The sequence below is a fragment of the Oncorhynchus tshawytscha genome, linkage group LG01, assembly GCF_018296145.1.
Source record: "Oncorhynchus tshawytscha isolate Ot180627B linkage group LG01, Otsh_v2.0, whole genome shotgun sequence".
NCBI lineage: Eukaryota > Metazoa > Chordata > Actinopteri > Salmoniformes > Salmonidae > Oncorhynchus > Oncorhynchus tshawytscha.
The window spans coordinates 70,457,555-70,483,927 of record NC_056429.1 but is presented as its reverse complement, the minus strand read 5'-3'; the positions used below and the strand labels follow the sequence as shown (position 1 = coordinate 70,483,927).

The window sequence follows — 26,373 nt, the reverse complement described above, 5'->3', positions numbered from 1 at the left end:
CAAGCTGTATATCTCTCAGTCCCTAACCAAGCTGTATATCTCTCAGTCCCTAACCAAGCTGTATATCTCTCAGTCCCTAACCAAGCTGTATATCTCTCAGTCCCTAACCAAGCTGTATATCTCTCAGTCCCTAACCAAGCTGTACCAAGCTGTATATCTCTCAGTCCCTATCTCTGTATATCCCTAACCAAGCTGTATATCTCTCAGTCCCTAACCAAGCTGTATATCTCTCAGTCCCTAACCAAGCTGTATATCTCTCAGTCCCTGTATATCTCTCAGTCCCTAACCAAGCTGTATATCTCTCAGCTGCTGTATATCTCTCAGTCCCTAACCAAGCTGTATATCTCTCAGTCCCTAACCAAGCTGTATATCTCTCAGTCCCTAACCAAGCTGTATATCTCTCAGTCCCTAACCAAGCTGTATATCTCTCAGTCCCTAACCAAGCTGTATATCTCTCAGTCCCTAACCAAGCTGTATATCTCTCAGTCCCTAACCAAGCTGTATATCTCTCAGTCCCTAACCAAGCTGTATATCTCTCAGTCCCTAACCAAGCTGTATATCTCTGTCCCTAACCAAGCTGTATATCTCTCAGTCCCTAACCAAGCTGTATATCAGTCCCTCAAGCTGTATATCTCTCAGTCCCAAGCTGTATATCTCTCAGTCCCTAACCAAGCTGTATATCTCTCAGTCCCTAACCAAGCTGTATATCTCTCAGTCCCTAACCAAGCTGTATATCTCTCAGTCCCTAACCAAGCTGTATATCTCTCAGTCCCCTAACCAGCTGTATATCTCTCAGTCCCTAACCAAGCTGTATATCTCTCAGTCCCTAACCAAGCTGTATATCTCTCAGTCCCTAACCAAGCTGTATATCTCTCAGTCCCTAACCAGGCTGTATATCTCTCAGTCCCTAACCAAGCTGTATATCTCTCAGTCCCTAACCAAGCTGTATATCTCTCAGTCCCTAACCAAATCGAACTCTTTGTCTTCCAGAGTGTTGATGGCGTCACGTTAGGCTAGAGGAAGCAGGAAGCAGTCATCAAGATGAACGCATTGCCGTCGATGGACCGGCACATCCAGCAGACCAACGACAGGCTGCTGTGTATCAAACAGGTGAGACATAAGCAACTGACACCAAGGTTGTGGGTTCAAAACATGGAGGGGTCAAATTCCCTCACGGTGTGTATCATCTCTAAGTTGTCTGCATGCTAAGTGGCATTGGCAGATATTTCAACAAGAAGGATTGCTTGGATCAAAGGGTATTTTTAAAGTACAGTAGATCCCTGATGTCTGTACTGCCTCTTGCTCTTGTCAATCCTCTCCAATGCGACGAGGAGAGACTCCTCCAGTCTACAGCTGCTCTCTCCACACACACACCATACCGCCTTATATGGCGATCTGTTAGCCTTCCCATTAGCTACAGTTACACAGATCAGGTTGCACTGGGGCTGAGAGAGAGGAGAGCAGAAGACAAGAGAGAAAGAGAGAGAGAGAGAGAGAGGGATTCCCTGTTAAGTGCAAGAGACTGCTCTCTCAAACTCCTGTCTCTTCCACGTACTCTTTAGGTGATCTCTCTCTGTTTTAGTCTCATCCATTCTCTCTATCTCTCTCCAACTCCTGTCTTCCTCTCATTCTCTCCCTGATTCACTGACGTCTTGTTCTGTAATAGATAGCTCTGCTCTGAGACCTAAGAGCGAGTGAGTACAGATGTCTGCCCACATGCTGCTGGTGGGTTATTGTTTTGGTTTGGGGTCCTGGCGAAGGGCCAGAAGGCTGAGCTGTTTTCTACTCAGGCAGGTAATGAACAGCCTGATCCCCAGACGGGGTAAACACGGACATTCAGTGGAGGACCGGAAGGCTTTGATGTCTGTCTGCCTGTAATGCTGCAGACATCTCTCTCTCTCTCTCTCTCTCTCTCCCTCCTGCTCTCCTTTTACATCCCAAAACAACACAGACAGACTTCTCTACTACAGTATGATCCCTCTCACACTGGAGATGTAGGCTCTTTGACTCACATCAACCAGCAATAATGTCATTATCCCACTCATCTAGCCCTATCCCCTACCTCCCTCTCCATCTCTCCATCTCCCTTCCCTCTCCCTTTCTCTCTCACTCATCTAGCCCTATCCCCTACCTCCCTCTCCATCTCCCTTCCCTCCTCATCTCTGTCTCTTTAACATATCTCATCTCCATCTCCCCTCCCTCTTTCTCATCTCTGCATCTCAATCATTTCTCTCTGATAGTCCACAGCTGCTTCCACAATCACCCATCTCCACATTACAAAAGACCCACGTTAAAGGCTCTTCTCCCTCTCAGAGGTCATGATATTGCTGTCTGTTCTGAAGGCCTACCTCTGTGGGTGAACAAACATACACACACACACACACACACACCATACCGCCTTATGTGGTGATCTGTTAGCCTCCCATTAGCTACAGCTACACAGATCAGGTTGCACTGGGGCTGAGCGAGAGGAGCGGGAGGGACAGCGAGAGAGAGATAGATAGAGAGGGATGCCCTGTTAAGTGCAAGAGACTGCTCTCTCAAACTCCTGTCTCTTCCACGTACTCTTTAGGTGATCTCTCTCTGTTTTAGTCTTGTCCATTCTCTCTATCTCTCTCCAACTCCTGTCTTCCTCTCATTCTCTCCCTGATTCACTGACGTCTTGTTCTGTAATAGATAGCTTTGCTCTGAGACCTAAGAGCGAGTGAGTACAGATGTCTGCCCACATGCTGCTGGTGGGTTATTGTTTTGGTTTGGGGTCCTGGCGAAGGGCCAGAAGGCTGAGCTGTTTTCTACTCAGGCAGGTAGTGAACAGCCTGATCCCCAGACGGGGTAAACACGGACATTCAGTGGAGGACCGGAAGGCTTTGATGTCTGTCTGCCTGTAATGCTGCAGACATCTCTCTCTCTCTCTCTTTCTCCTTCTTTCTCTCTCTCTCTCTCGCTCTCTCTCTCTTTCTCCTTCTTTCTCTCTCTCCCTCTCGCTCTCTCTCTCTCTTTCTCCTTCTTTCTCTCTCTCTGTCTCTCCCTCTCTCTCTTTCTCCTCCTTTCTCTCTCTTTCTCTCTCGCTCTTTCTTCTCTCTCTCTCTCCCTCCCCCCCCCTCTCTCTCTTTCTCTGCCTCTCTCTCTCTCCCTCTTTCTCTGTCTCTCTCCCTCTTTCTCTGTCTCTCTCCCTCTTTCTCTCTCCCTCTTTCTCTCCCTCTCTCCCTCTTTCTCTCTCCGTGTCACAATGTTTGTTAACATCACTACTGCTCCTTGTCTCTCTAGTTACTGTTAGGCCGTTTGGTGGGTAGCTCTTGATCCACCAAATTACTATCAAGTTAACTAGCCAAAGCAGCAGCTACTCTTCCTGGGTTCCAGCAAAATTAAGGCAGTTCATACAATTTTAAAAACATTACAATACAATCACAGATTTCACAACACACTGTGTGCCCTCAGGCCTCTACTCCACCACTACCACATATCTACAGTACTAAATCCATGTGTATGTATGGTACGTGTGCGTGTTCGTGTGCGTGTGTGCGTGTGTCTGTGCCAATGTTTGTGTTATCATGCCTGTGAGGATGCCGACACCTCTCCCTCTGCTATCATGTCCCTCCAGATTGGAAAACACAGAAAGGCGCTAATGGAAAGAGTGAGTAGCTTTCTTCGGACTGGGCTTTTCTCTTTCATTTTGTTTTTCCCAGTGTAAATTTAGACACATTATTCTCTGTGGCAACTACAGTATGAACCCGTCTCACCCTGGAGATGTAGGCTCTTTGACTCACATCAACCAGCAATAATGTCATTATCCCACTCATCTAGCCCTATCCCCTACCTCCCTCTCCATCTCTCCATCTCCCTTCCCTCTCCCTTTCTCTCTCACTCATCTAGCCCTATCCCCTACCTCCCTCTCCATCTCCCTTCCCTCTCCCTTTCTCTCTCACTCATCTCTCCATCTCAATCATTTCTCTCTGATAGTCCACAGCTGCTTCCACAATCACCCATCTCCACATTACAAAAGACCAACCTCCCTCTCAGGTCATGACACCGCTCTGTTCTCAAGGCCTACCTCTGTTGGTGAACAGACAGACAACCAGACACACACACACATTCTCTCTCTCTCTCTCTCTCTCTCTCTCTCTCTCTCTCTCTGTCTCTCTCTCTCTCTCTCTCACTCTCATATGAGCTCTATTGTCAGACTGAGCTAAATCCTCTCTTTCAGACACTCACCTCAGCTGCCCTGCAAAGACAATACCTCTAACTGTGTGTGTGTGTGTGTGTGTGTGTGTGTGTGTGTGTGTGTGTGTGTGTGTGTGTGTGTGTGTGTGTGTGTGTGTGTGTGTGTGTGTGTGTGTGTGTGTGTGTGTGTGTGTGTGTGTGTACCTCCTCTGCTAGGATGCACTGAAGAACACCTTTCAGCTAGGATGAAAATAATACATGCTTTTAAATAGGGCTCAATCTCCTCAGCTAGAACAAGCCAGAGCACAGAGCCATTCACCTCCTGAGCTGTGGAGAGAGAAGGAGCTAAAGAGAAGGGTGGTGTGAGAGAGATAGGGAGAGAACGAGAGAAGTAGAGGGAGAAAAACAGGAGAGGGAGGGAGGAAGAAATGGAGGAAGAGAAGAGCGTGAGAGAGAAGGAGCTAAAGAGAAGGGTGGTGTGAGAGAGAGGGAGAGAACGAGAGAAGTAGAGAGAGAAAAACGTAGAGGGAGAGAGGAAGAAATGGAGGAAGAGAAGAGCGTGAGAGAGAAGGAGAAGGAAAGAGAGGAAGAGGCCTAGTTTAATACCCCTCATTGTGCTCTTCAAGGCTGGGTAGTGTGCAGACAGAGCGAGAGAATAGAATGAACCGTTTTTAACCTCTGTGAAAGAAGAGAGAAAGTGAATGTCAGCACACAGAAATCTCCGCTGCTCGAGCCTAAGCCCAGTACCCCAGTAATTTAAGATTGACGGAGGTCTCTTTTAGAGAATAGCCTGTAAGGACCCTCACCCCCTACCAGCAACACCCACTCAGGCCCTGATGCATTGTGGGTATAGAACCTATACCCTGCTCAACAATGCATCAAAGTCTGCTAGTAATGCCCTCACACTCACCCACCTAATCCTCTCCTCTAGTCGTACCTTCCTCTCTTCATCTCTCTCCTGACCCTTGTCTTTTCATCCATCTCTCCTCCTAAAAAAGCCCCATGTCGACGTAATGATGACGATGGTTCCAGCTACATTTATTATGAAGTGATATATTTCTAACAGACAGTTTTTCTCTCGTTTGTCCGACAGCACCTACAGAACCCGGCTAACTTCCACACAGCAGCAACAGAGCTGCTGGACTGGTGCGGAGATCCCCGAGCCTTTCAGAGACCCTTTGAACAAAGCCTCATGGGATGCCTAACGGTAAGAAGACCCGCGCTGACGGTCTCAGCCAATCACAAGTCTCCATTATGGCTACGAACAAATCACACCCCTCTGTTGGTTGTGTCAGCCAATCACAGCTCTCCATTAGGGCTACGAACCAATTACAGCCCTCTATTGTGTCCACAAATCACAGCCCTCTGTTATGGTTATGGGCCAATCACATCCCCCCGTTCCCGTGTCAACCGATCACAAGCCTCAGTTATGGTTACTGTTAGCGACGTGAAGCAGCTGCTCAGGCCTTCGGGGGCCTGTGACCAAGGTTAAAGCCCCAGTCACGCTTCACTGTCTGTGCACACACACCCACACACACACACACTGTGGGATTATTTAAGATAATCTTTGAAGAGGCAGAGTTTCAGATGTTTTCGGAAGATAGGCTGGGACTCTGCTCTCCTAGCTTCAGGGGGACGCTGGTTCCACCATTGGGGTGCCAGGACAGAGAAGAGCTTGGACTGGGCTGAGCGGGAGCTGCCCTCCAGTAGGGGTGGAAGGGCCAAGAGAGCAGAGGTGGCAGAATGGAGTGCTTGGGTTGGGGTGTCCCTCTTGCTGCTCCGTAGGCAAGTTCCATGGTATTGTAGTGGTTACAAACTTTGACTGGAAGCCAGTGGAGTGTGTGGAGGAGGGGGGTGACATGGGAGAACTTGGGAATGTTGAACACCAAGCAGTCTGCAGGGTTCTGGATGAGTTGCAGGGGTTTGATGGCACAAGCCATCAGCGAACTGCAGTAGTCCAGACGGGAGATGAAAAGTTTAAAATGTTAATGTCACGTGCACTATTACAGTGAAATGCCTTTCTTGCTCTAAACCTAACAATGCAGTAATCAATATCAATGTAATACTAAAAAATAACATAAAGTAGATCAAAAACACAATAAATAAAATAAGAAATAAGAAGAACATGAGAAAGTACTGAACAAAAATATATATGCAACATCCAACAATTTCAAAGATCTTATTGATCTTATATACAGTTCATATACGGAAATCAGTCAATTGAAATAAATTCATTAGGTTCTAACCTATGGATTTCACATGACTGGGAATACAGATATGCATCTGTTGGTCACAGATACTGAACCTTAAAAAAGGTAGGGGTGTGGATCAGAAAACCTTCGAAGAGGTGCAAATATTGTTTTATTATACCTTTATTTAACTAGGCAAGTCAGTTAAAACCTCTTACGGCTAGACTCGACAACATTCCGCTGAATGTTCTAAAATATTTTTTTGAAATATGTAACTTTCATACATTAACAAGTGCAATACACCAAATGAAAGATAAACTTCTTGTTAATCTACCCATCGTGTCCAATTTCAAAAAGGCTTTACAGCAAATGCACAACATATGATTATGTTAGGTCAGAGCCTAGTCACAAAAACACACACAGCCATTTTTCCAGCCAAAGAGAGGAGTCACAAAAAGCAGAAATATAGATAAAATTTATCACAAACCTTTGATGATCTTCATCAGATGACACTCATAAGACATCATGTTACACAATACATGTATGTTTTGTTCGATAAAGTGCATATTTATATCCAAAAATCTCAGTTTACATTGGCGCGTTACGTTCAGTAATGTTTTGCTTCCAAAACATCCGGTTATTTTGCAGAGAGCCACATTAATTTACAGAAATACTCATAATAAACATTGATAAAAGATACAACTGTTATTCACAGAATTAAATATATACTTCTCCTTAATGCAACCGCTGTGTCAGATTTCAAAAAACTTTACGGAAAAAGCAAACCATGCAATAATCGGAGTATGGTGCTCAGACAACAACAAATCAAGCCAAACAGTTGTCCGCCATGTTGGAGTCAACAGAAGTCAGAAATAGCATTATAAATATTCACTTACCTAGGAATCCCAGTTCCACAATAAATGTTTGATTTGTTTGATAAAATCCATCTTTATGTATTTGGATACCTCCTTTTTGTTAGCGTGTTTAGCACAGTAATCCAAATTCATAACGCACGATTACTAGGAGCAGACAACCGGAGAATTCCTTTGTCTTCAGAAATGCAATGGAACTCAAGCTAACTCTCACGTGAACGCGCGTCACGAGCTCATGCCACTCTGCCAGACCACTGACTCAAAGAGCACTCATTCCCCTCTCCTTCACAGTAGAAGCATCAAACAAGGTTCTAAAGACTGTTGACATCTAGTGGAAGCCTTAGGAAGTGCAATTTGACCCCATAGACACTGTGTATTCGATAGGCCAAGAATTGAAAAACTACAAACCTCAGATTTCCCACTTCATGGTTGGATTTTTCTCAGGTTATCGCCTGCCATATGAGGTCTGTGAGTATAACAGAAATCATTCAAACGGTTTTAGACACTTCAGAGTGTTTTCTATCCAAATCTACTAATACTATGCATTTATTAGCAACTGGGACAGAGTAGCAGGCAGTTTACTCTGGGCACGCTTTTCATCCAAACGGGAAAATGCTGCCCCCTATCCCAAACAGGTTAAGAACAAATTCTTATTTTCAATGACGGCCTTGTTCAGAGGCAGAACGATAGATTTTTACCTTGTTGGCTTGGGGATTCAATCTTGCAACCTTTCGGTTTCTAGTCCAATGCGCTAACCACTAGGCTACCTGCCGCCCCAAATATGATGAGAACTACATTGATTTGAGGTTCACTTATATTGGGAGTAGTGCCTTTCCTCAGCCAGAGTGTTTTATATGTGCAAAAGTACTATCTCACAACTCGATGAAACCTTTACTCTTGTGTAGACATTAAGAAACAAAACATGCCAATTTGAAAAATAAGCTGCGGGAGTTTTTTGAGTGAGAATTAAGATGACTATCAAGTAGTAAGACATGTATAAAAGCAACAGATACCATTACTAAGAATGGGCTAGAAGCGTATTATATGGTGCGTTACCGAGTGGCTAGGACAGGTAATCCCCATACTATTGTGGAGGACTTAATTCTTCCTGCTATGCCACGGATATGTCTGGGACAATGCTGGGGAAAAGGGCAACAAAAACTATACAGACAATGTCTTCATCAAACAACACTGTTTCACAACACATCAGCGACATGGCAAGAGATGTTTTGCAGTAAATTCTATGCGTTACAGCTGGATGAGTCAGCAGACGTGGTGGGCCTGGCACAGCTCCTGGTATATGTCCGTTATGTTTATGCGGGGTCAATTAAGGAAGACATCCTCTTCTGTAAACACTGGAAACCAGGACAACAGGAGAGGATATTTTATACTGGACAGCTTTGTGACATCAAACTTTGGTGGTCAAGATGTGTTGGTATCGCTACTGGTGGTGCAAACGCCATGACAGGGAGACATAGTGGAGTGGTAATTTGCGCGCAAGCAGTTGCTCCCGACGCCACTTGGGTACACTGCAGCATCCAACGAGAGGCTCTTGCTGCCAAAGGAATGCCTGACAGCTTGAAAGACCTTTTGGACACTACAGTGAAAATGGTTAACTTTGTTAAAGCAAGGCCCCTGAACTCTCGTGTATTTTCTGCACTATGCAATGATATGGGCAGCGACCATGTAACGCTTTTACAACATACAGAAGTGCGCTGGTTATTAAGGGGTAAAGTATTGACACATTGTTTTGAATTGAGAAACGAGCTTAAAGTTTTCTTTACTGACCATCATTTTCACTTGTCTAACTGCTTGCATGATGACGAGTTTCTCACACGACTGGCTTATCTGGGTGATGTTTTTTCTCACCTAAATGATCTGAATCTAGGATTACAGGGACCCTCCGCAACTATATTCAATGTGCGGGACAAAATTGAGGCTATGATTAAGAAGTTGGAGCTCTTTTCTCTCTGCATTAACAAGGACAACACACAGGTCTTTCCATCATGGTATGATTTTTTTGTGTGCAAATGAACTCAAGCTGACAGACAATGTCAAATGTGATATAGTGAAGCACCTGAGTGAGTTGGGTGCGCAATTACACAGGTGCTTTCCCGAAACGGATGACATAAACAACTGGATTTGTTATCCCTTTCATTCCCTGCCTCCAATCCACTTACCGATATCTGAACAAGAGAGCCTCATCGAAATTGCAACAAGCGGTTCTGTGAAAATTTTATTTAATCAGAAGCCACTGCCAGATTTATGGATTGAGCTGCGCTCAGAGTATCCTGCCTTGGCAAATCGCGTTGTGAAGACACTGATGCCCTTGCAACCACATACCTATGTAAGAGTGGATTCTCAGCCCTCACTAGCATGAAAACTAAGTACAGGCACAGACTGTGTGTGGAAAATTATAAGGGGACTCTCCAATACAACCCAACATTGCAGAGTTATGTGCATCCTTTCAAGCACACCCTTCTCATTAACCTGTGGTGAGTTATAAACAATTTTTGATGAACAAATAAAGTTTTATATGTAAGATGGCTAAATAAAGAGCAAAATGATTGATTATTATTATATTATTATTTGTGCCCTGGTCCCATAAGAGCTCTTTGTCACTTCCCACGGGCCGAGTTGTGACAAAAACTCACATTCTTATTTGTCACGTGTGCTCTCTCTCCGGCCTCTAGGTCACCAGGCTGTTCGTTAGGGCACACACCTGTCACCAGTGTTAGGCACATAATGACACTCACCTGGACTCCATCACCTCCTTGACTACCTGCCCTCTGTTCCAGTTTCATGTTGGCGCGCTGTTCGTGTTTCTTGTTTATTTATTAATTAAATGTTTTCACTCCCTAAACTTGCTTCCTGACTCTCAGCGCACTCATTATGTTATGTTTAATAAATGAATTGTATAGGGTGTGTGTGGCAGGCTTACAATGATGACAAAAACCAACATTTGAGAGGGCCATGGCCGTGGTGCTAAAGAGGGGACGCAACTGGAGGTAGAATTTCTGAAGGGGTACGGGACTATAAAAAGTTTGGGAACCACTGCTCTAAAACAACGTTGGAGGTGGCTTATGCTAGAGAAATTAACATTCAATTATCTGGCAACATCTCTGTTAGACATTCCTGCAGTCAGCAAACCAATTGCACGCTCCCTCAAAACTTGAGACATCTGTGGCGTTGTGTGACAAAACTGCACATTTTAGAGTGGCCTTTTATTGTCCGCAGCACAAGATGCACCTGTGTAATGATCCTGCTGTTTAATCAGCTTCTTGATATGCCACACCTGTCAGATGGATGGATTATTTTGACAAAGGAGAAATGCTCACTAACAGGGATGTAAGCAAATTTGTGATTTGTTTTTGAAAGAAATACGTTTTTTTGTGTATATAGAACATTTCTGGGGTCTTTTATTTCAGCTCATGAAACATGGGACCAACACTTTACATGTTGTGTTAATATTTTTGTTCAGTTTATATCCAGGGTCAGTTCCAATACCATATTTCCAATGTGCAGGGAAAGTGGAGCGATAGTAGAGCATGAACCTGCAGGAGCGAGTCACTGTTTTGATGTTTGCAGAGAACGACAGGCTGTTTGCCAGGGTCACGCCAAGGTTCTTTGCACTCTGGTAGGATGCAGGCCACACTGTGACGGAGAAGTCTTAGAGCGTGCAGGTCTTCCCGGGGAGGAAGAGCACAAATTGAGAGAGACGGGTTTTTTTTTTTTTACAGAATTTCTGAATGTTGTCTTAAACTGAAGGGATAGCATCTGTAGGCCTAGTGTGTAGTGTAGTGTGTAGCGTGTGTAGTGTAAATGGACAAACTCGTCATTCTGGAAGTCACTTTTAAAGCTTCTTAAAGCTGGGTCAAGTACAAGTGTTGGTTTAGGATGACTTTTTTTTGCTCTAGTTTCCACTGTTTAAAAACAATAATGAATCTAAACATTACTCAGTCTATAGGTTGAGTAGATGATCAAGGTTAGCAAATCTGTGCCGAGCTTTGCTCAGATCGAGCCTTCTGAACACATCTTAGGACAGTGTTTTTTCTAGGACAGCGGTGATGCGGAAGCTGTAGTCTCTCTACAGACGGGTTGCTCCCGGCAGTGTAGTGCCAATGCTCCAGCTTAACCGTATGTAGAAGTTCTAGCAGTTGAGACAGAGGGGACGAGTCGGAAATGGGAAGCATGTCACCCGGTAACATCACTGGCGTATCCGCTGGTTGCCCCTCGCTACACATCAGCACAATTCCTGCCCGCATTTCAAGCCCCGACAACTCAAACTCGTAATTTGTTGGGAGTTGTCTGTCTCCCCAGAATTTTTTTCTCCCTTTCGAAATGTCAGAGAGAAGCCGACATCCGCCCCATAACTTGTGCTGTTGCCTAACTTACAATGCTCCAAGGTCTGGTATATCCAAGACTACGGAAGCAGTCGGACAACTACATCTGTGAGTTTACTGAATCATCTGATGACTGTAGTTTTTAACAGATGCTCAAACAATGTTCCTGCTGATCTTTTAATTTCCCGTCTGTGTGCTACAATAGATTCAACAAGACTTTTTACATCATGGTTCACCTCATAAACCTGTTCCAGCATAATCTCATTCTGGGAACCCAGAGCCAAATATCACATTATTCGATAACAGAACATCAGGGTTAGGAGGTTAGTGGGACACAAGCATTTCCTAGTTTAGCAGGCATAAGATTATAACTGTTTGCTAAGGAGAGTCGAGGTACTTTCTATCGTGCTTCCATGATAAATGGCAGACATGGAACAAACATATTGGAGTGAAAAGTAGTTCACTATATAGGGAATAGGGTGCCATTTTGGGATGTACCTTACCTGTCCCACTGCTCTCTCTTAGATCTGAAATATTCAAAAGCTCAAATAGTAACAGTTTTGATTGGCTTCAACACAAATACCCCTGAATATGTTGCAGATAGTTACTTACTGTGTTGATAATTCTGTGGTTGCTCACTGAGTAGTGTTCTGGTTACTTATCGATTGTTCTCTCTCTTTCTCTCTCCCGTCTCCCTTCTATATCTTACCCTCCCCCCTCTCTCTCTATCTCCCTCTTTCTTCCCCTCTTCATCTGTGTCTCTTGCTCTCCCTCCCTCTTCCCCCTCCCTCTCCTCCTTCTATCCCTCCCTCTAGGTGGTGAGTCGTGTGGCAGCCCAACAAGGCTTTGACCTGGACCTAGGCTACAGGCTGCTGGCTGTGTGTGCTGCTAACAGAGACAAGTTCACGCCCAAGTCTGCAGGTAAGAGACACGGCAAAATGACTGACTAAATACCAGGGAAATATCAGGGTCATGTTCATTAGGGCAACGTTTTGGAACGTTTCTTATTGGACAGATGCAGGTCATCCCGTCCTGTTGCAATTTGTTTTCTTCTGTTTGGTGCCAAATGTACCCAGGTGAAACAGGACTGTAAAATAAAGTGTTACCCGCGCCATGATGAAGTGCAGGCTAGGAAGTCACTGTATGTGACACAGCTAGTGTTGAACACCCCAGGCCCAACGTTTCAATCTTTTAGGAGGCCTTTTGTGTGAATTGTTCTCAGTCTGAGTTCATAAGGTAGGTTATTGCATTTACTGTACAGTTGAAGTTGGACGTTTACATACACCGTAGCCAAATACATTTAAACTCAGTTTTTCACAATTCCCAACAGTTAATCCTAGTAAAAATCCCCTGTTTTAGGTCAGTTAGGATCACCACTTTATTTTAAGAATGTGAAATGTCAGAATAATAGTGGAGGGAATGATTTATTTCAGCTTTTATTTCTTTCATCATATTCCCAGTGGGTCAGAAATGTACATACACTCAATTTGTATTTGGTAGCATTGCCTTTAAATTGTTTAACTTGGGTCAAATGTTTAGGGTAGCCTTCCACAAGCTTCCCACAATAAGTTGGGTGAATTATGGCCCATTCCTCCTGACAGAGCTGGTGTAACTGAGTCAGGTTTGTAGGTCTCTTTGCTCACACACGCTTTTTCAGTTCTGCCCACACATTTTCTATTGGATTGAGGTCAGGGCTTTGTGATGGCCACTCCAATACCTTGACTTTGTTGTCCTTAAAGCCATTTTGCCACAACTTTGGAAGTATGCTTGGGGCCATTGTCCATTTGGAAGACCCATTTGCAACCATGCTTTAACTTCCTGACTGATGTCTTGAGATGTTGCTTCAATATATCCACATAATTTTCCTGCCTCGTGATGTCATCAATTTTGTGAAGTGCACCAGTCCCTTCTGCAGCAAAGCACCCCCACAACATGATGCTGCCACCCCCGTGCTTCATGGTTGGGATGGTGTTCTTCGGCTTGCAAGCCTCCCCCTTTTCCTCCAAACATAACAATGGTCATTATGGCCAAACAGTTCTATTTTTGTTTCATCAGACCAGAGGACATTTCTCCAAAAAGTACGATCTTTGTCCCCATGTGCAGTTGCAAACCGTAGTCTGGCTTTTTTATGGCGGTTTTGGAGCAGTGTCTTCTTCCTTGCTGACCGGCCTTTCAGGTTATGTCGATATAGGACTGGTTTTACTGTGGATATAGATACTTTTGTACCTGTTTCCTCCAGCATCTTCACAAGGTCCTATGCTGTTATTCTGGGATTGATTTGCACTTATCGCACCAAAGTACGTTAATCTTTGTCAAGCAAAGAGGCACTGAGTTTGAAGGTAGGCCTTGAAATACATCCACAGGTACACCTCCAATTGACTGAAATGATGTCAATTAGCCCATCAGAAGCTTCTAAAGCCATGACATAATTTTCTGGAATTTTCCAAGCTGTTTAAAGGCACAGTCAACTTAGTGTATGTAAACTTCTGACCCACTGGAATTGTGTTACAGTGAATTATAAGTGAAATAATCTGCAAACAATATTTGGCAAAATGACTTGTGTCATGCACAAAGTAGATGTCCTAACTGACTTGCCAAAACAATAGTTTGTTAACAAGAACATTTGTGGAGTTGTTGAGAAACAAGTTTTAATGACTCCAACTTAAGTGTATGTAAACTTCCAACTTCAACTGTGTCTATAAGGTTGTCTGATCACATCCTGGTCACAGAAATGGGATGCAAGTTTTAACCAGAGCTCTGTGGGCACTTGTCAAAAGAGTTGCACTTTGTAGGGAATAAGGTGCTATTTGGAACATAATGGTCATATTTTAGGGCTTCTGTGGTTTTGTTCATTTCTGCCTTCTTTAAACTGCTTGTACAGTATCTCAGACATGACGTATGGCCTGAGTACATTATAACAGAGAGTATTTATAGTAGCTATTAATCTTTAATGTGCCATTGAGAAGAGCTGTCCGGATGGCCGGCAGCCTCACAGAAAACAGTCAACTCGACAGTCTCTACACACACACACACGCACACAAACACACACACACACATACACACACGCAAACACAAATGTACCCACACGCACACACAACACACACACACTACAGTAATGCTGTCCTCAGACACTTTGCCTTTCAAATCCAATTCCTCCAATCCATACCCCATTCTTCCTCATAGTGTCCATTTGTCGGAGTGAAATCTGGACAGGCAAGGACGAGGGAGAGAGAGATGGATGGGTGGAGAGGTAGAGAAAGCCTGACAAAGCCATAACCGGTCAGAATAAAGATAAGGGGATGGTTGAAAGAACTTTGAGTAACCATGAATTTGATTGGCTTGTTTTTTGTGGTAAATATTTGGGATTTCGGCATTATGTGCTAGCATGTACAGTTGAAGTCGGAAGTTTACATACACTTAGGTTGGAGTCATTAAAACTAGTTTTTCAACCACTCCACAAATGTCTTTTTAACAAACTATTGTTTTGGCAAGTCGGTTAGGACATCTACTTTGTGCATGACACAAGTCATTTTTCCAACAATTGATTACAGATTATTTCACTTATAATTCACTGTATCACAATTCCAGTGGGTCAGAAGTTTACATACACTAAGTTGACTGTGCCTTTAAACAGCTTGGACAATTCCAGAAAACGATGTCATGGCCTTAGAAGCTTCTGATAGGCTAATTGACATAATTTTAGTCAATTGTAGGTGTACCTGTGGATGTATTTCAAGGCCTACATTCAAACTCAGTGCCTCTTTGCTTGACATCATGGGGAAATCAAAATAAATCAGCCAAGACCTCAGAAAAACAAGTGTAGACCTCCACAAGTCTGGTTCATCCTTGGGAGCAATTTCCAAATGCCTGAAGGTGCCAGGTTCATCTGTACAAACAATAGTATGTAAGTAAAAACACCATGGGACTACGCAGCCGTCATACCGCTCAGGAAGGAGACACGTTCTGTCTCCTAGAGATTAACGTACTTTGGTGCGAAAAGTGCAAATCAATCCCAGAATAACAGCAAAGGACCTTGTGAAGATGCTGGAGGAAAGAGGTGCAAAAGTATCTATATCCACAGTAAAACGAGTCCTATATCGACCAAACCTGAAAGGCCGCTCAGCAGGAAGAAGCCACTGCTCCAAAACATAAAAAAGCCAAATTACAGTTTGCAACTGCACATGGGGACAAAGATCGTACTTTTTTGAAGAAAACTGTTTGGCCATAATGACCATCGTTATGTTTGGAGGGAAAAGGGGGAGGCTTGCAAGCCACCAACCCACCCGTGAAGCACGGGGGTGGCAGCATCATGTTGTGGGGGTACTTTGCTACAGGAGGGATTGGTGCACTTTATAAAATAGATGGCGTCATGAGGAGGGGAAATTATGTGAATATAATGAAGCAACATCTCAAGACATCAGTCAGGAAGTTAAAGCTTTGTCGCAAATGGATCTTCCAAATGGAAAATGACCCCAAGTATACTTCTAAAGTTGTGGCAAAATGGCTTAAGGACGACAAAGTAAAGGTATTGGAGTGGCCATCACAAAGCCCTGACCTCAACCCTATAGAAAATGTGTGGGCAGAACTGAAAAAGCGTGTGCGAGCAAGGAGGCCTACAAACCTGACTCACTTACACCAGCTCTGTCAGGAGGAATGGGCCAAAATTCAACCAACTTATTGTGGGAAGCTTGTGGAAGGCTACTCGAAACGTTTGACCCAAGTTAAACAATTTAAAGGCAATGCTACCAAATACTAATTGAGTGTATGTAAACTTATAACCCACTGGAACTGTGATGAAAGAAATAACAGCCGAAATAAATAAGTCTCTCTACAATTATTCTGACATTTCACATTCTTAAAATAAATTGGTGATCCTAACTGACCTAAGACAGGGAATTTTTACTTTGATTAAATGTCAGGAATTGTGAAAAACTGAGTCTAAATGTATCTATATGTGTACACACGACAGAATTACATTTCTCCATTTCATCTCACATGCCTCAGTGGTCATCCGTAGAGAGCATTTTCAAAATCAACTGTTTCTATTCTTTCTTCTCTTAAAATAGTATAATTCCTTAGTGGTTGATCCACCTACTAGAAGAACCCAAGCACACAGACAGACAGGCAGACGTTAGTTTATATGCCTAGGTCTATTCCCTTCACCTGTTTCTGTACTGATGGTATAATGTGACTGTCGTTCAGGGCTCAAGCTGAACTGTGTGGTCTGTCTGACAGTTCAAATCATCTCCAGGCCTTGTGATGGCTCTGGGATCTTGTGTAAAGAATCCAGCCTGGACCTGGGCCTGATGCATCCCAAATGGCCCCCTATGTGCTATGGGCCCTGGTCAAAAGTGCTACAGTGAATAAGGCTCCATTTTGGACACAAACTAAAATGTGGGTTCAGGGGAATAGGTGGTGGGCTGAAGCCTTAAAACACGAAGTTGATCGATCCCCATCGAGGGAGGAGCAGATTTTTTTGTACATGACAATAAACCATTCTTATGACTATAAGATTTGTTGGCACCTTCATTTCTTGCACATTTTTTTCTCATAAAAAATATATTTCAACACATGGTCGCTCAGACAAATTTGCTAAACAACTAAACTTGGAACCAATCAGAACTCCCATACATACCGACCAATGTACAGCTTCTATCTACAATGTAAACACAGCTTCATGTAAAAACACGAGCTGCTGTCTGATGAAGAAGAACCAATATAGCTAGCTAGCTCCCCAAATGAAATAAGATAAATATCTGTTTTGAGGGCACTTGAAATATGCAGCATCCAATATGAATTGTCTTGATCATATGAAGAGGTAACTCCATTGATCATTTAGGCAATTTATTGAAAGCTAGCCAATGTTACAATTTGACTAGCTTAGCCAGCTACTGTTAATGTCATTTTGTGTTTCATTAGCTAGCTATCGCTTTGTCCGAGAATTAAATTGTTGAATCGTGTTTTGGCCTGATTATATTTCTCATTTCAATGATCTAGCTGCAGGCTTAAAATACACGTTCAATCAGACACTTTGTAAAGAAACCCAAATCAGAGCATGTAGATAGAAAGATGTGTGCCTGTCATGTATGTTAGAATGGAGGTTTAGAAATGACAGTTGCATATCGACATTAGCCATATGGCATAGCCTACACGGACAGTACCTTCAGAATGTATTCATACCCCTTGATTTATTCCACATTTTTTTGTGTTATAGCCTCAAAAAGAATTTTTTTGTAACACTTTACATGACACTTAGTGTCATAACACTTTATGATATGGTCATAACCATGTCATAATATGTCATAACAGCTGACATAACTTGTTATAATATGGTCATAACACTGTCATTACCCATATATTTACACCTGATGTGACATATATTGCATTATTTTATGTCTGGTTATGACACCTACATTTCCCTGCCAAGAAGTTTCCTTTCATTCTAAAGCTTGTTTTATTGTTTTATGAAGTCATGTTTTTACACTTTATGACACTGTCAAGAAGCATTATGACCACCTGTGTCACTTTACTTGGACTAAGGAAATCCACTTTATGACATTGTCAAGAAGCATTATGACCACCTGTGTCACTTTACTTGGACTAAGGAAATCCACTTTATGACATTGTCAAGAAGCATTATGACCACCTGTGTCACTTTACTTGGACTAAGGAAATTCACTTTATGACATTGTCAAGAAGCATTATGACCACCTGTGTCACTTTACTTGGACTAAGGAAATTCACTTTATGACATTGTCAAGAAGCATAATGGCCATCCTGTGTCACTTTACTTGGACTAAGGAAATTCACTTTATGACATTGTCAAGAAGCATTATGACCATCCTGTGTCACTTTACTTGGACTAAGGAAATTCACTTTATGACATTGTCAAGAAGCATTATGACCATCCTGTGTCACTTTACTTGGACTAAGGAAATTCACTTTATGACATTGTCAAGAAGCATTATGACCACCTGTGTCACTTTACTTGGACTAAGGAAATTCACTTTATGACATTGTCAAGAAGCATTATGACCACCTGTGTCACTTTACTTGGACTAAGGAAATTCACTTTATGACATTGTCAAGAAGCATTATGACCACCTGTGTCACTTTACTTGGACTAAGGAAATTCACTTTATGACATTGTCAAGAAGCATTATGACCACCTGTGTCACTTTACTTGGACTAAGGAAATTCACTTTATGACATTGTCAAGAAGCATTATGACCACCTGTGTCACTTTACTTGGACTAAGGAAATTCACTTTATGACACTGTCAAGAAGCATTATTACCATCAGAGTCATATAAGCAAGATAGGTCCTATCACGTACTTGCCCTTATATCAGTCAAAAAGAGGGTTTCTTGTCCTGCTCCTGAAATCTGCTCCTGCATTCATCCCAGTCATCAGAAACAGTGCATTGGGGTATGTGCATGTCTGACATCAGTGTGTGTGCAATTACAATGTTAATTCAACATGGTCAATTTCAGAAAATGTTATAAAACATAACAATACCGTTGACAAGTAGTCTATGTGTAAGGGTGTGTGTGCTGGGGGCAGGGAAGTCAGGCGCAGGAGATCGAACTTGGTATAAACGGAGCAGTTTAATATGTGCTCAAAAACCCAAATATACAAAATAAAACAAGTGGGTACAAAACCCGTCGCACACCAGAACATAACTTGCACAATGCTTACAAACAATCAACGACAAGGACAATGAGGGGGAACAGAAGGTTAAATACACAACATGTAATGAATGGGATTGAAACCAGGTGTGATACAAGACAAGACAAAACCAAAGGAAAATGAAAAGAGGATCAGCGATGGCTAGAAGGTCGGCGACTTCGACCGCCGAATGCCGCCCGAACAAGAAGAGGGACAAACTTCGGCGGAAGTCGTGACACTATGGTGTAATAGAATGTTTTGCCTTGTGTGGAAGGGTTTTGTGGATTTTAACACTCTTATGTAGGTGTCATAACCAGCCATAAAATAACTACCATGGTAGGTTTTGTGGATTTTAACACTCTTATGTAGGTGTCATAACCAGCCATAAAATAACTACCATGGTAGGTTTTGTGGATTTTAACATTCTTATGTAGGTGTCATAACCAGCCATAAAATAACTACCATGGTAGGTTTTGTGGATTTTAACATTCTTATGTAGGTGTCATAACCAGCCATAAAATAACCATAAAATAACGCAATACATAACACATCAAGTTATGACCATATTATGACAGGTTATGACAAGTTATGTCAGCTGTTATGACGTATTGTGACATGGTTATGACCTTGTCTTAACATTTTACTACGCTAGGTATCAAGTAAAGTGTAAAACAAAAAAAATCCACCCATCTACACACAGTACCCCATTATGACAAAGTGAAACCTTGGTTCTCTCCAGACCTGACTGCCCTTAACCAGCACAAAAACATCCTGTGGCAATCTGCATTAGCATAAAGTAGCCCATGTGATATGCAACTTTTCAAGGAAGTTAGGAACCAATATACACAGGCAGTTAGGAAAGCTAAGGCTAGCTTTTTCAAACAGAAATTTGCATCCTGTAGCACAAACTCAAAAAGGTTCTGGGACACTGTAAAGTCCATGGAGAATAAGAGCACCTCCTCCCAGCTGCCCACTGCACTGAGGCTAGGAAACGCTGTCACCACTGATAAATCCACTATAATTGAGAATTTCAATAAGCATTTTTCTATGGCTGGCCATGCTTTCCCCCTGGCTACCCCTACCCTGATCAACAGCCCTGCACCCCCCCACAGCAACTCACCCAAGCCTCCCCATTTCTCCTTCACCCAAATCCAGATAGCTGGTGTTCTGAAAGAGCTGCAAAATCTGGACCCCTACAAATCAGCCGGGCTAGACAATCTGGACCCTCTCTTTCTAAAATGATCTGCCGAAATTGTTGCAACCCCTATTTCTAGCCTGTTCAACCTCTCTTTCGTATCGTCTGAGATTCCCAAAGATTGGAAAGCAGCTGTGGTCATCCCCCTCTTCAATGGGGGAGACACTCTAGACCCAAACTGTTACAGACCTATATCTATCCTACCCTGCCTTTCTAAGGTCTTCGAAAGCCAAGTTAACAAACAGTTCACCGACAATTTCGAATCCCACCGTACCTTCTCCTCTATGCAGTCTGGTTACCGAGCTGGTCATGGGTACACCTCAGCCATGCTCAAGGTCCTAAATGCCTTGGTTTCTCAAATGATTGCCTCTCCTGGTTCACCAACTACTTCTCTGATAGAGTCCATTGTGTCAAATCAGAGGGCCTGCTGTCTGGACCTCTGGCAGTCTCTATGGGGGTGCCACAGGGTTCAATTCTCGGGCCGTCTCTCTTCTCTGTATACATCAATGATGTTGCTCTTGCTGCTGGTGATTCTCTGATCCACCTCTACGCAGATGACACCATTCTGTATAATTCTGGCCCTTCTTTGGACACTGTGTTAACTAACCTCCAGACGAGCTTCAATGCCATACAACTCTCCTTCCGTGGCCTCCAACTACTCTTAAATGCCAGTAAAACTAAATGCATGCTCTTCAACCGATCACTGCCCGCACCTGCCCACCCGTCCAGCATCACTACTCTGGACGGTTCTGACGTAGAATATGTGGACAACTAAATACTTATTTTCCACCATAATTTGCAAATAAATTCATAAAAAATCCTACAATGTCATTTTCTGGATTTGTTTTCCCTCATTTTGTCTGTCATAGTTGAAGTGTACCTATGATGAAAATTACAGGCCTCTCTCATCTTTTTAAGTGGGAGAACTTGCACAATTGGTGGCTGACTAAATACTTTTTTGCCCCACTGTATATATATTTTTTTAAATGGGAGAACCTGCCAGAGGAACAATAGTTTCTACAGCACTTCACCAATCTGAGATGTATGGATGAGTGGCCAGACGGAAGCCACTCCTGAGAAAAAGGCACTGGAAAGAATGCCTGGAGTTTTCAAAAAGGCATGTGAAAGACTCTGAGAGCATAAGACAAAAAATTACGAGGTCTGATAAGGCAAAAAGGTAACTATTTGACCTGAATGCAAAACGCTATGTCTGGAGAAAATTTGCCACAGGTCGTCACCTATCTATCACCATCCCTACCGTGAAGCATTGTGGTGGTAGCATCATGCTATGGGGAACATTTTCAGTGGCAGAGACTGGTAAGGATAGAGAGAACAATGAATGGAGCCAAATACAGGCAAATCCTCAATGAGAACCTGCTTCACAGTACAAGCGATCTAAGACTGGGGTCACCATCTGAAGCCTAATTAATAACTTCACCATGCTCAAAGGGATATTCAGAATCGTTGCCCATCTTTGTGAGGTTTTGAAAAACCTCCCTAGTCTTTGTGCTTGAATTTGTTCTTGAAATTCACTACTCGATTGAGGGACCTTACAGATAATTGTATGTGTGGGGTACAGAGATGGGGTTGTCATAAAATGTTAACCATCATTATTGACCACGGAATTAGTCCATCTAACTTATTATGTGATTTGTTAAGCACATTTTTACTCCTGAAATTATTTAGACATGCCATAACAAATGGGTTGAATACTTATTGACTCGAGACATTTCAGCTTTTCATTTTTTATTATTTAAAAATCAATTCTACAAACAAAAGTCCACTTTGACATTATGTGTCACGGACATTAGTTCCGTGACACAAAATGTCAATTTCATCCATTTTAAATTCAGGTTGTAACACAATTTTTTGGGGGAAAAGTAAAGGGGTGTGAATACTTTCTGAAGGTAATGTATCTGCTCCTGGTAGCTAGCAACAGATATTCTTGTTGTAACTAGCTAGCTAACTAGCAAGTCAGCTACATTATTAAGGTTCCTGTGCTCTAAGTTAAGAGTCATTTTACAGCTTGCGTTGATGGTATCACATTTCTATCACTCAACAGTTAGATTGCAGCTTGTCGGACGGAGATCTCGTTCGAGTTTTCACCACCAGCTGTCACCACCACCTACCTCAGATACAGATGATGTGATTGGCAGACGTAATCAGCAGAGATAGTTCACGAGTTTTGATTGGTTTATAGTTTAGTACTTGGCGGTGTTTGCCTGTTCAGCTAGCGAACATAAAAGTAAATATTTTGAAAACATTTACAAGAATTTACATTGCCAACAAACGTAAATGTGTTCAGAATAAATAAATATACACAATATGTATTAAAAAAACAACAACAAAAAAAGAGCTCATCCCTCGACAGAGATCGATTATCTCGAAAACTAAAGCAGCCCACCACCTAGAAGGAAAGCTGTTTATGCACAGAGACTAATGGGAGATGTCCTGAAAGGAATTATACATAAGTAGGGAATGAAGAAAGAGAGGGAGAGATGGGAGGGAGAGGGAGGGAGGAGAGTTAGGGATGGAGATATGATGCTGGGAGGGAGGGAGGGAGAGAGAGCGAAACGGAGGGGGAGAGAGAGAGACTGGGAGGGATGGGGAGAGGGAGAGAGAGATGGGAGATGTGATGAAGGCAGATGAGCCTCAGACTGTTCTCACTCAGACAGCCAACATCCATCTTACCTCGGTTGCAAGGACATCTGTCTGCGGAACCAGACAAGAGGGCGACGGTGGCAGAACACACACAAATACACACAGACACTCTTAAGGCCTCTATGTGAGGCTGGACTAGATGATGCACCAGCCCATCACCAGCACGGCCTGTATGTGTGTGTGTGTTTTGTGTGTGTGTGCCTGTGTGCACTTGCGTGCAAGTGTGTGTGTGTGTCTCCGTGCACATAAAGTGCAGCCCCAGCACAATCCCCTGACAGCCAGGCTGGCGACAGAGGGTCCCACATCTGACACCTGAGAGCTCAGAAGGAGAGCAGGAGTCTGAGGTCCACTCTGGCCATCTCTGGGGAGGGGAGGGGCCAGCCTGGTCCTCCAGCTCCGCTCTGTATGCTGATCAATCAAACAGTGACAGGATGGTTATTACAGTGGAGATGTTCAAATGGAAAGAGATTGTCTGTACCCTTTTAGGCCAAGTATTCATGAAAATGCTAGATATTCCAAATATTCCAAATGTTAACTTTACCTCTGTTTGTAGAGGCTGTATTAGGCCTAATGTAAGCAGCCTGTTTGCCTAGGACTATGTGGCGTGTGTGCATAGTCATATTATTTAGTGTGTACGCCTATGCTTGTGTTTGTGTGTGTATATGCGTGTGTGTGGTGGTAAGGATGAGCTGTCTGGGGTTTGTGACCTCTCAGAGTGAGAGATTAACCTGCCGCATTAATCTGCGATTAGTCAGAGAAGAGACTGAGATCCTATTGGGCTAGCATTAGTTTACTGTGAGCGTACAGTACACTCCCCTATGTACTTATTTGGACAGTGTAGCTAAATCTTTTAATTTGTCTCTATACTCCAGCATTTTGGATGTTTTAGAGGCAACAGTACAGAATGTCACCTTTTATTTTAGTGTATTTTCATACACACCTGTTTCACTGTTTTGGATATGAAATAACTTTATGTATCTATTCCCCCATTTGAAGGTGTCATAAGTATTTGGACAAAAGTTTAGTATGTGGTCCCATATTCATAGCACGCAATGACTACATCAAGCTTGTGACTACACATTTGTTGGATGCATTTGCAGTTTGTTGTGGTTGTGTATCGGATTATGTTGTGCCCAATAGAAATGAATGGTAAATAATGTATTGTGTCATTTTGGAGTCATTTTATTGTACATAACAATATAATATGTTTCTGAACACTATATTAATGTGGATTCTACCATGATTACGGATAATCATGAATGAATCGTGAATAATGATGAGTGAGAAAGTTACAGAGGCATAAATATCATTCCCCCCCAAAAATGCTAACCTCCCCTGTTATTGTAATGGTGAGAGGTTAGCATGTTTTGGGGGCATCATCTTTTGTGCATCTGTAACTTTCTCACTCATCATTATTCACGATTCGTTCATGATCATCTGTAATCATGTTAGCGTCCATATTCTGTACTGTCGACCTCATATGAAATATTTGTTCTCAAATCCACAATGCAGGAGTATAGAGCCAAAAATAAAAGTTTTAACTTCACTGCCCAAATAAATATGTAGGGGAGTGTAGCTGCCTCTAACCACACTGTTGTGATAGAATTAGCTGTTAGCATAGCTACCCCACGCAAAAGGCCACCTTGGTGCCACTTCTATTATTAGCTTTGTGTTTGTTATTGTATCCCAGCGTCATCCCCACAGGAGGCCTTTTGCCTCTTGGTCGTCCATCATTGTAAATAAGAATGTGTTCTTAATTGACTTACCTAGTTAAATTATGGTTAAATAAATATATAAAATTAATATCGGTTGCTGTGGCTGCATTACTAGCTGCAGTTAGCCTTTAGCTGTTAGCCGATGGCTGTTAGCCGATAGATGCTTGCAGTTGCTGTATCTGGGATTACCCAGCTGCAGTTTGCTGTTAGCCGTTAGCCATGGCTGTGGATTACCTGCAGACTGTTCACTTCCCTGCTGGAGAGTCATTAGATAATGGTTATGCTGCCCTACAAAGACCAGAGCTAACCCTAATCCCATTCCTCACAGGAGAGAGCTAACGTTAGCTCTGAGGTGGAGGATGTGCCACTGTCAGGATCAACTGGCAACGCTATGGTAGCCTCAACATAACTTAAAATGATTTAAAAAAGTTACCTAAAAGGTTAGGTCTTCATAGAAAAAAGATATTTATTGGTAATTAACTGTTTCAAAAAGGTAGCCTATTCATCTGACTGACTCATTTGCTAGTTATTTATAGCCTTCCTCAGACATATGCCTACAAGGGGAAGTGGATAGACGTAAGGCACAGAGCATTATGAGGTGTTTCACGTGTAGGTGTTGTACTGTGCAGACCAGTGGATATTTATGGTTACCAAACTAGTTCTTGGTTCCTCTCTAGTGGCAGCAGTCAGTCAATCATTCACCTGTCTCAGATCAAGTCCGTCCTTTCTTGAAGCTGTCTCTGTGACATTCAACAAACACATTAGTGTCCCTCAAAATGACAACGCCGACAGACATTTACACTTCTCGCTCATAATGCTCACTGCTTACATATTTGCATGAAGAAGTATTTCCGACAACTCCTTTTCTGAATTCCGGAGAGGGGCGAGTTTGGAGTTGTTCTTGGGTTGATTTCAAGGTGTGACCGAGGATGATTTTTTTTAAATGATGCTTTAAGTATTATTTCTTTCAACAAGTCATGGCATAACATGTAGGCTAGTGATTACTACCCTACAGTACAGCAGAATGTCAACAATGTTTGGTTATTGTTGGCAGAGGATACTAAAGGTTGTAGAAAGATGCAGGATCTTGCTTGTTTTCCCTTAAATTAAAAAAAGTATAGTTTCTGGCAAATAAATACAAAGTTATCGGATTGGATTCTATTGAATATGGACTGTTTTGCAATAGAGAAGTATTTAATATCACTCATTCAGGGCTTGAATTTGAAACAGCCATGTGACCTTATTCATATATGTACCACAATGAAACTGCCTTTTGGGTTTAGGGGGAGGGGTAGACTATATGGAGAGAGCAAGAGACTGCATGACTAAGACAAGTGTGCAGCCAAAGTTTTAGTTCCTGCATATCTTGATTTTGCAGTCTGCAGCCAAGTTAGCCAACAGCGATGCTACTCTCTCTTGATTTCCTTCTGACACATTTGCTACAGAGCGATAGAGCTGTACATACAGCTCAGAGACTGTATAAAGCATTAAAGTGAGGGGATAACTCTCCTCCTGTTTCTCTCTCTGCTGCTTGTCACAAATCTATCACTGTCGTCTCTAAAGTGAAATC

General features: G+C 42.7%; 1 protein-coding gene across 5 annotated transcripts in view; it reads left to right on the top strand.

Moving 5' to 3' along the window:
* Positions 1-26,373, top strand: part of LOC112255941 (zinc finger, MIZ-type containing 1a) — a 195,610-nt gene that overhangs the window by 142,239 nt on the left and 26,998 nt on the right. For all 5 annotated transcript variants that reach the window (XM_042324911.1, XM_042324884.1, XM_042324872.1 and 2 more), the window contains 3 exons: positions 991-1,110; positions 5,255-5,368; positions 12,381-12,486. In XM_042324911.1, the coding sequence (XP_042180845.1) occupies positions 1,042-1,110; positions 5,255-5,368; positions 12,381-12,486 (289 nt within the window). In that variant the 5' untranslated portion in view covers positions 991-1,041. The remainder of the gene's footprint in view (positions 1-990; positions 1,111-5,254; positions 5,369-12,380; positions 12,487-26,373) is intronic.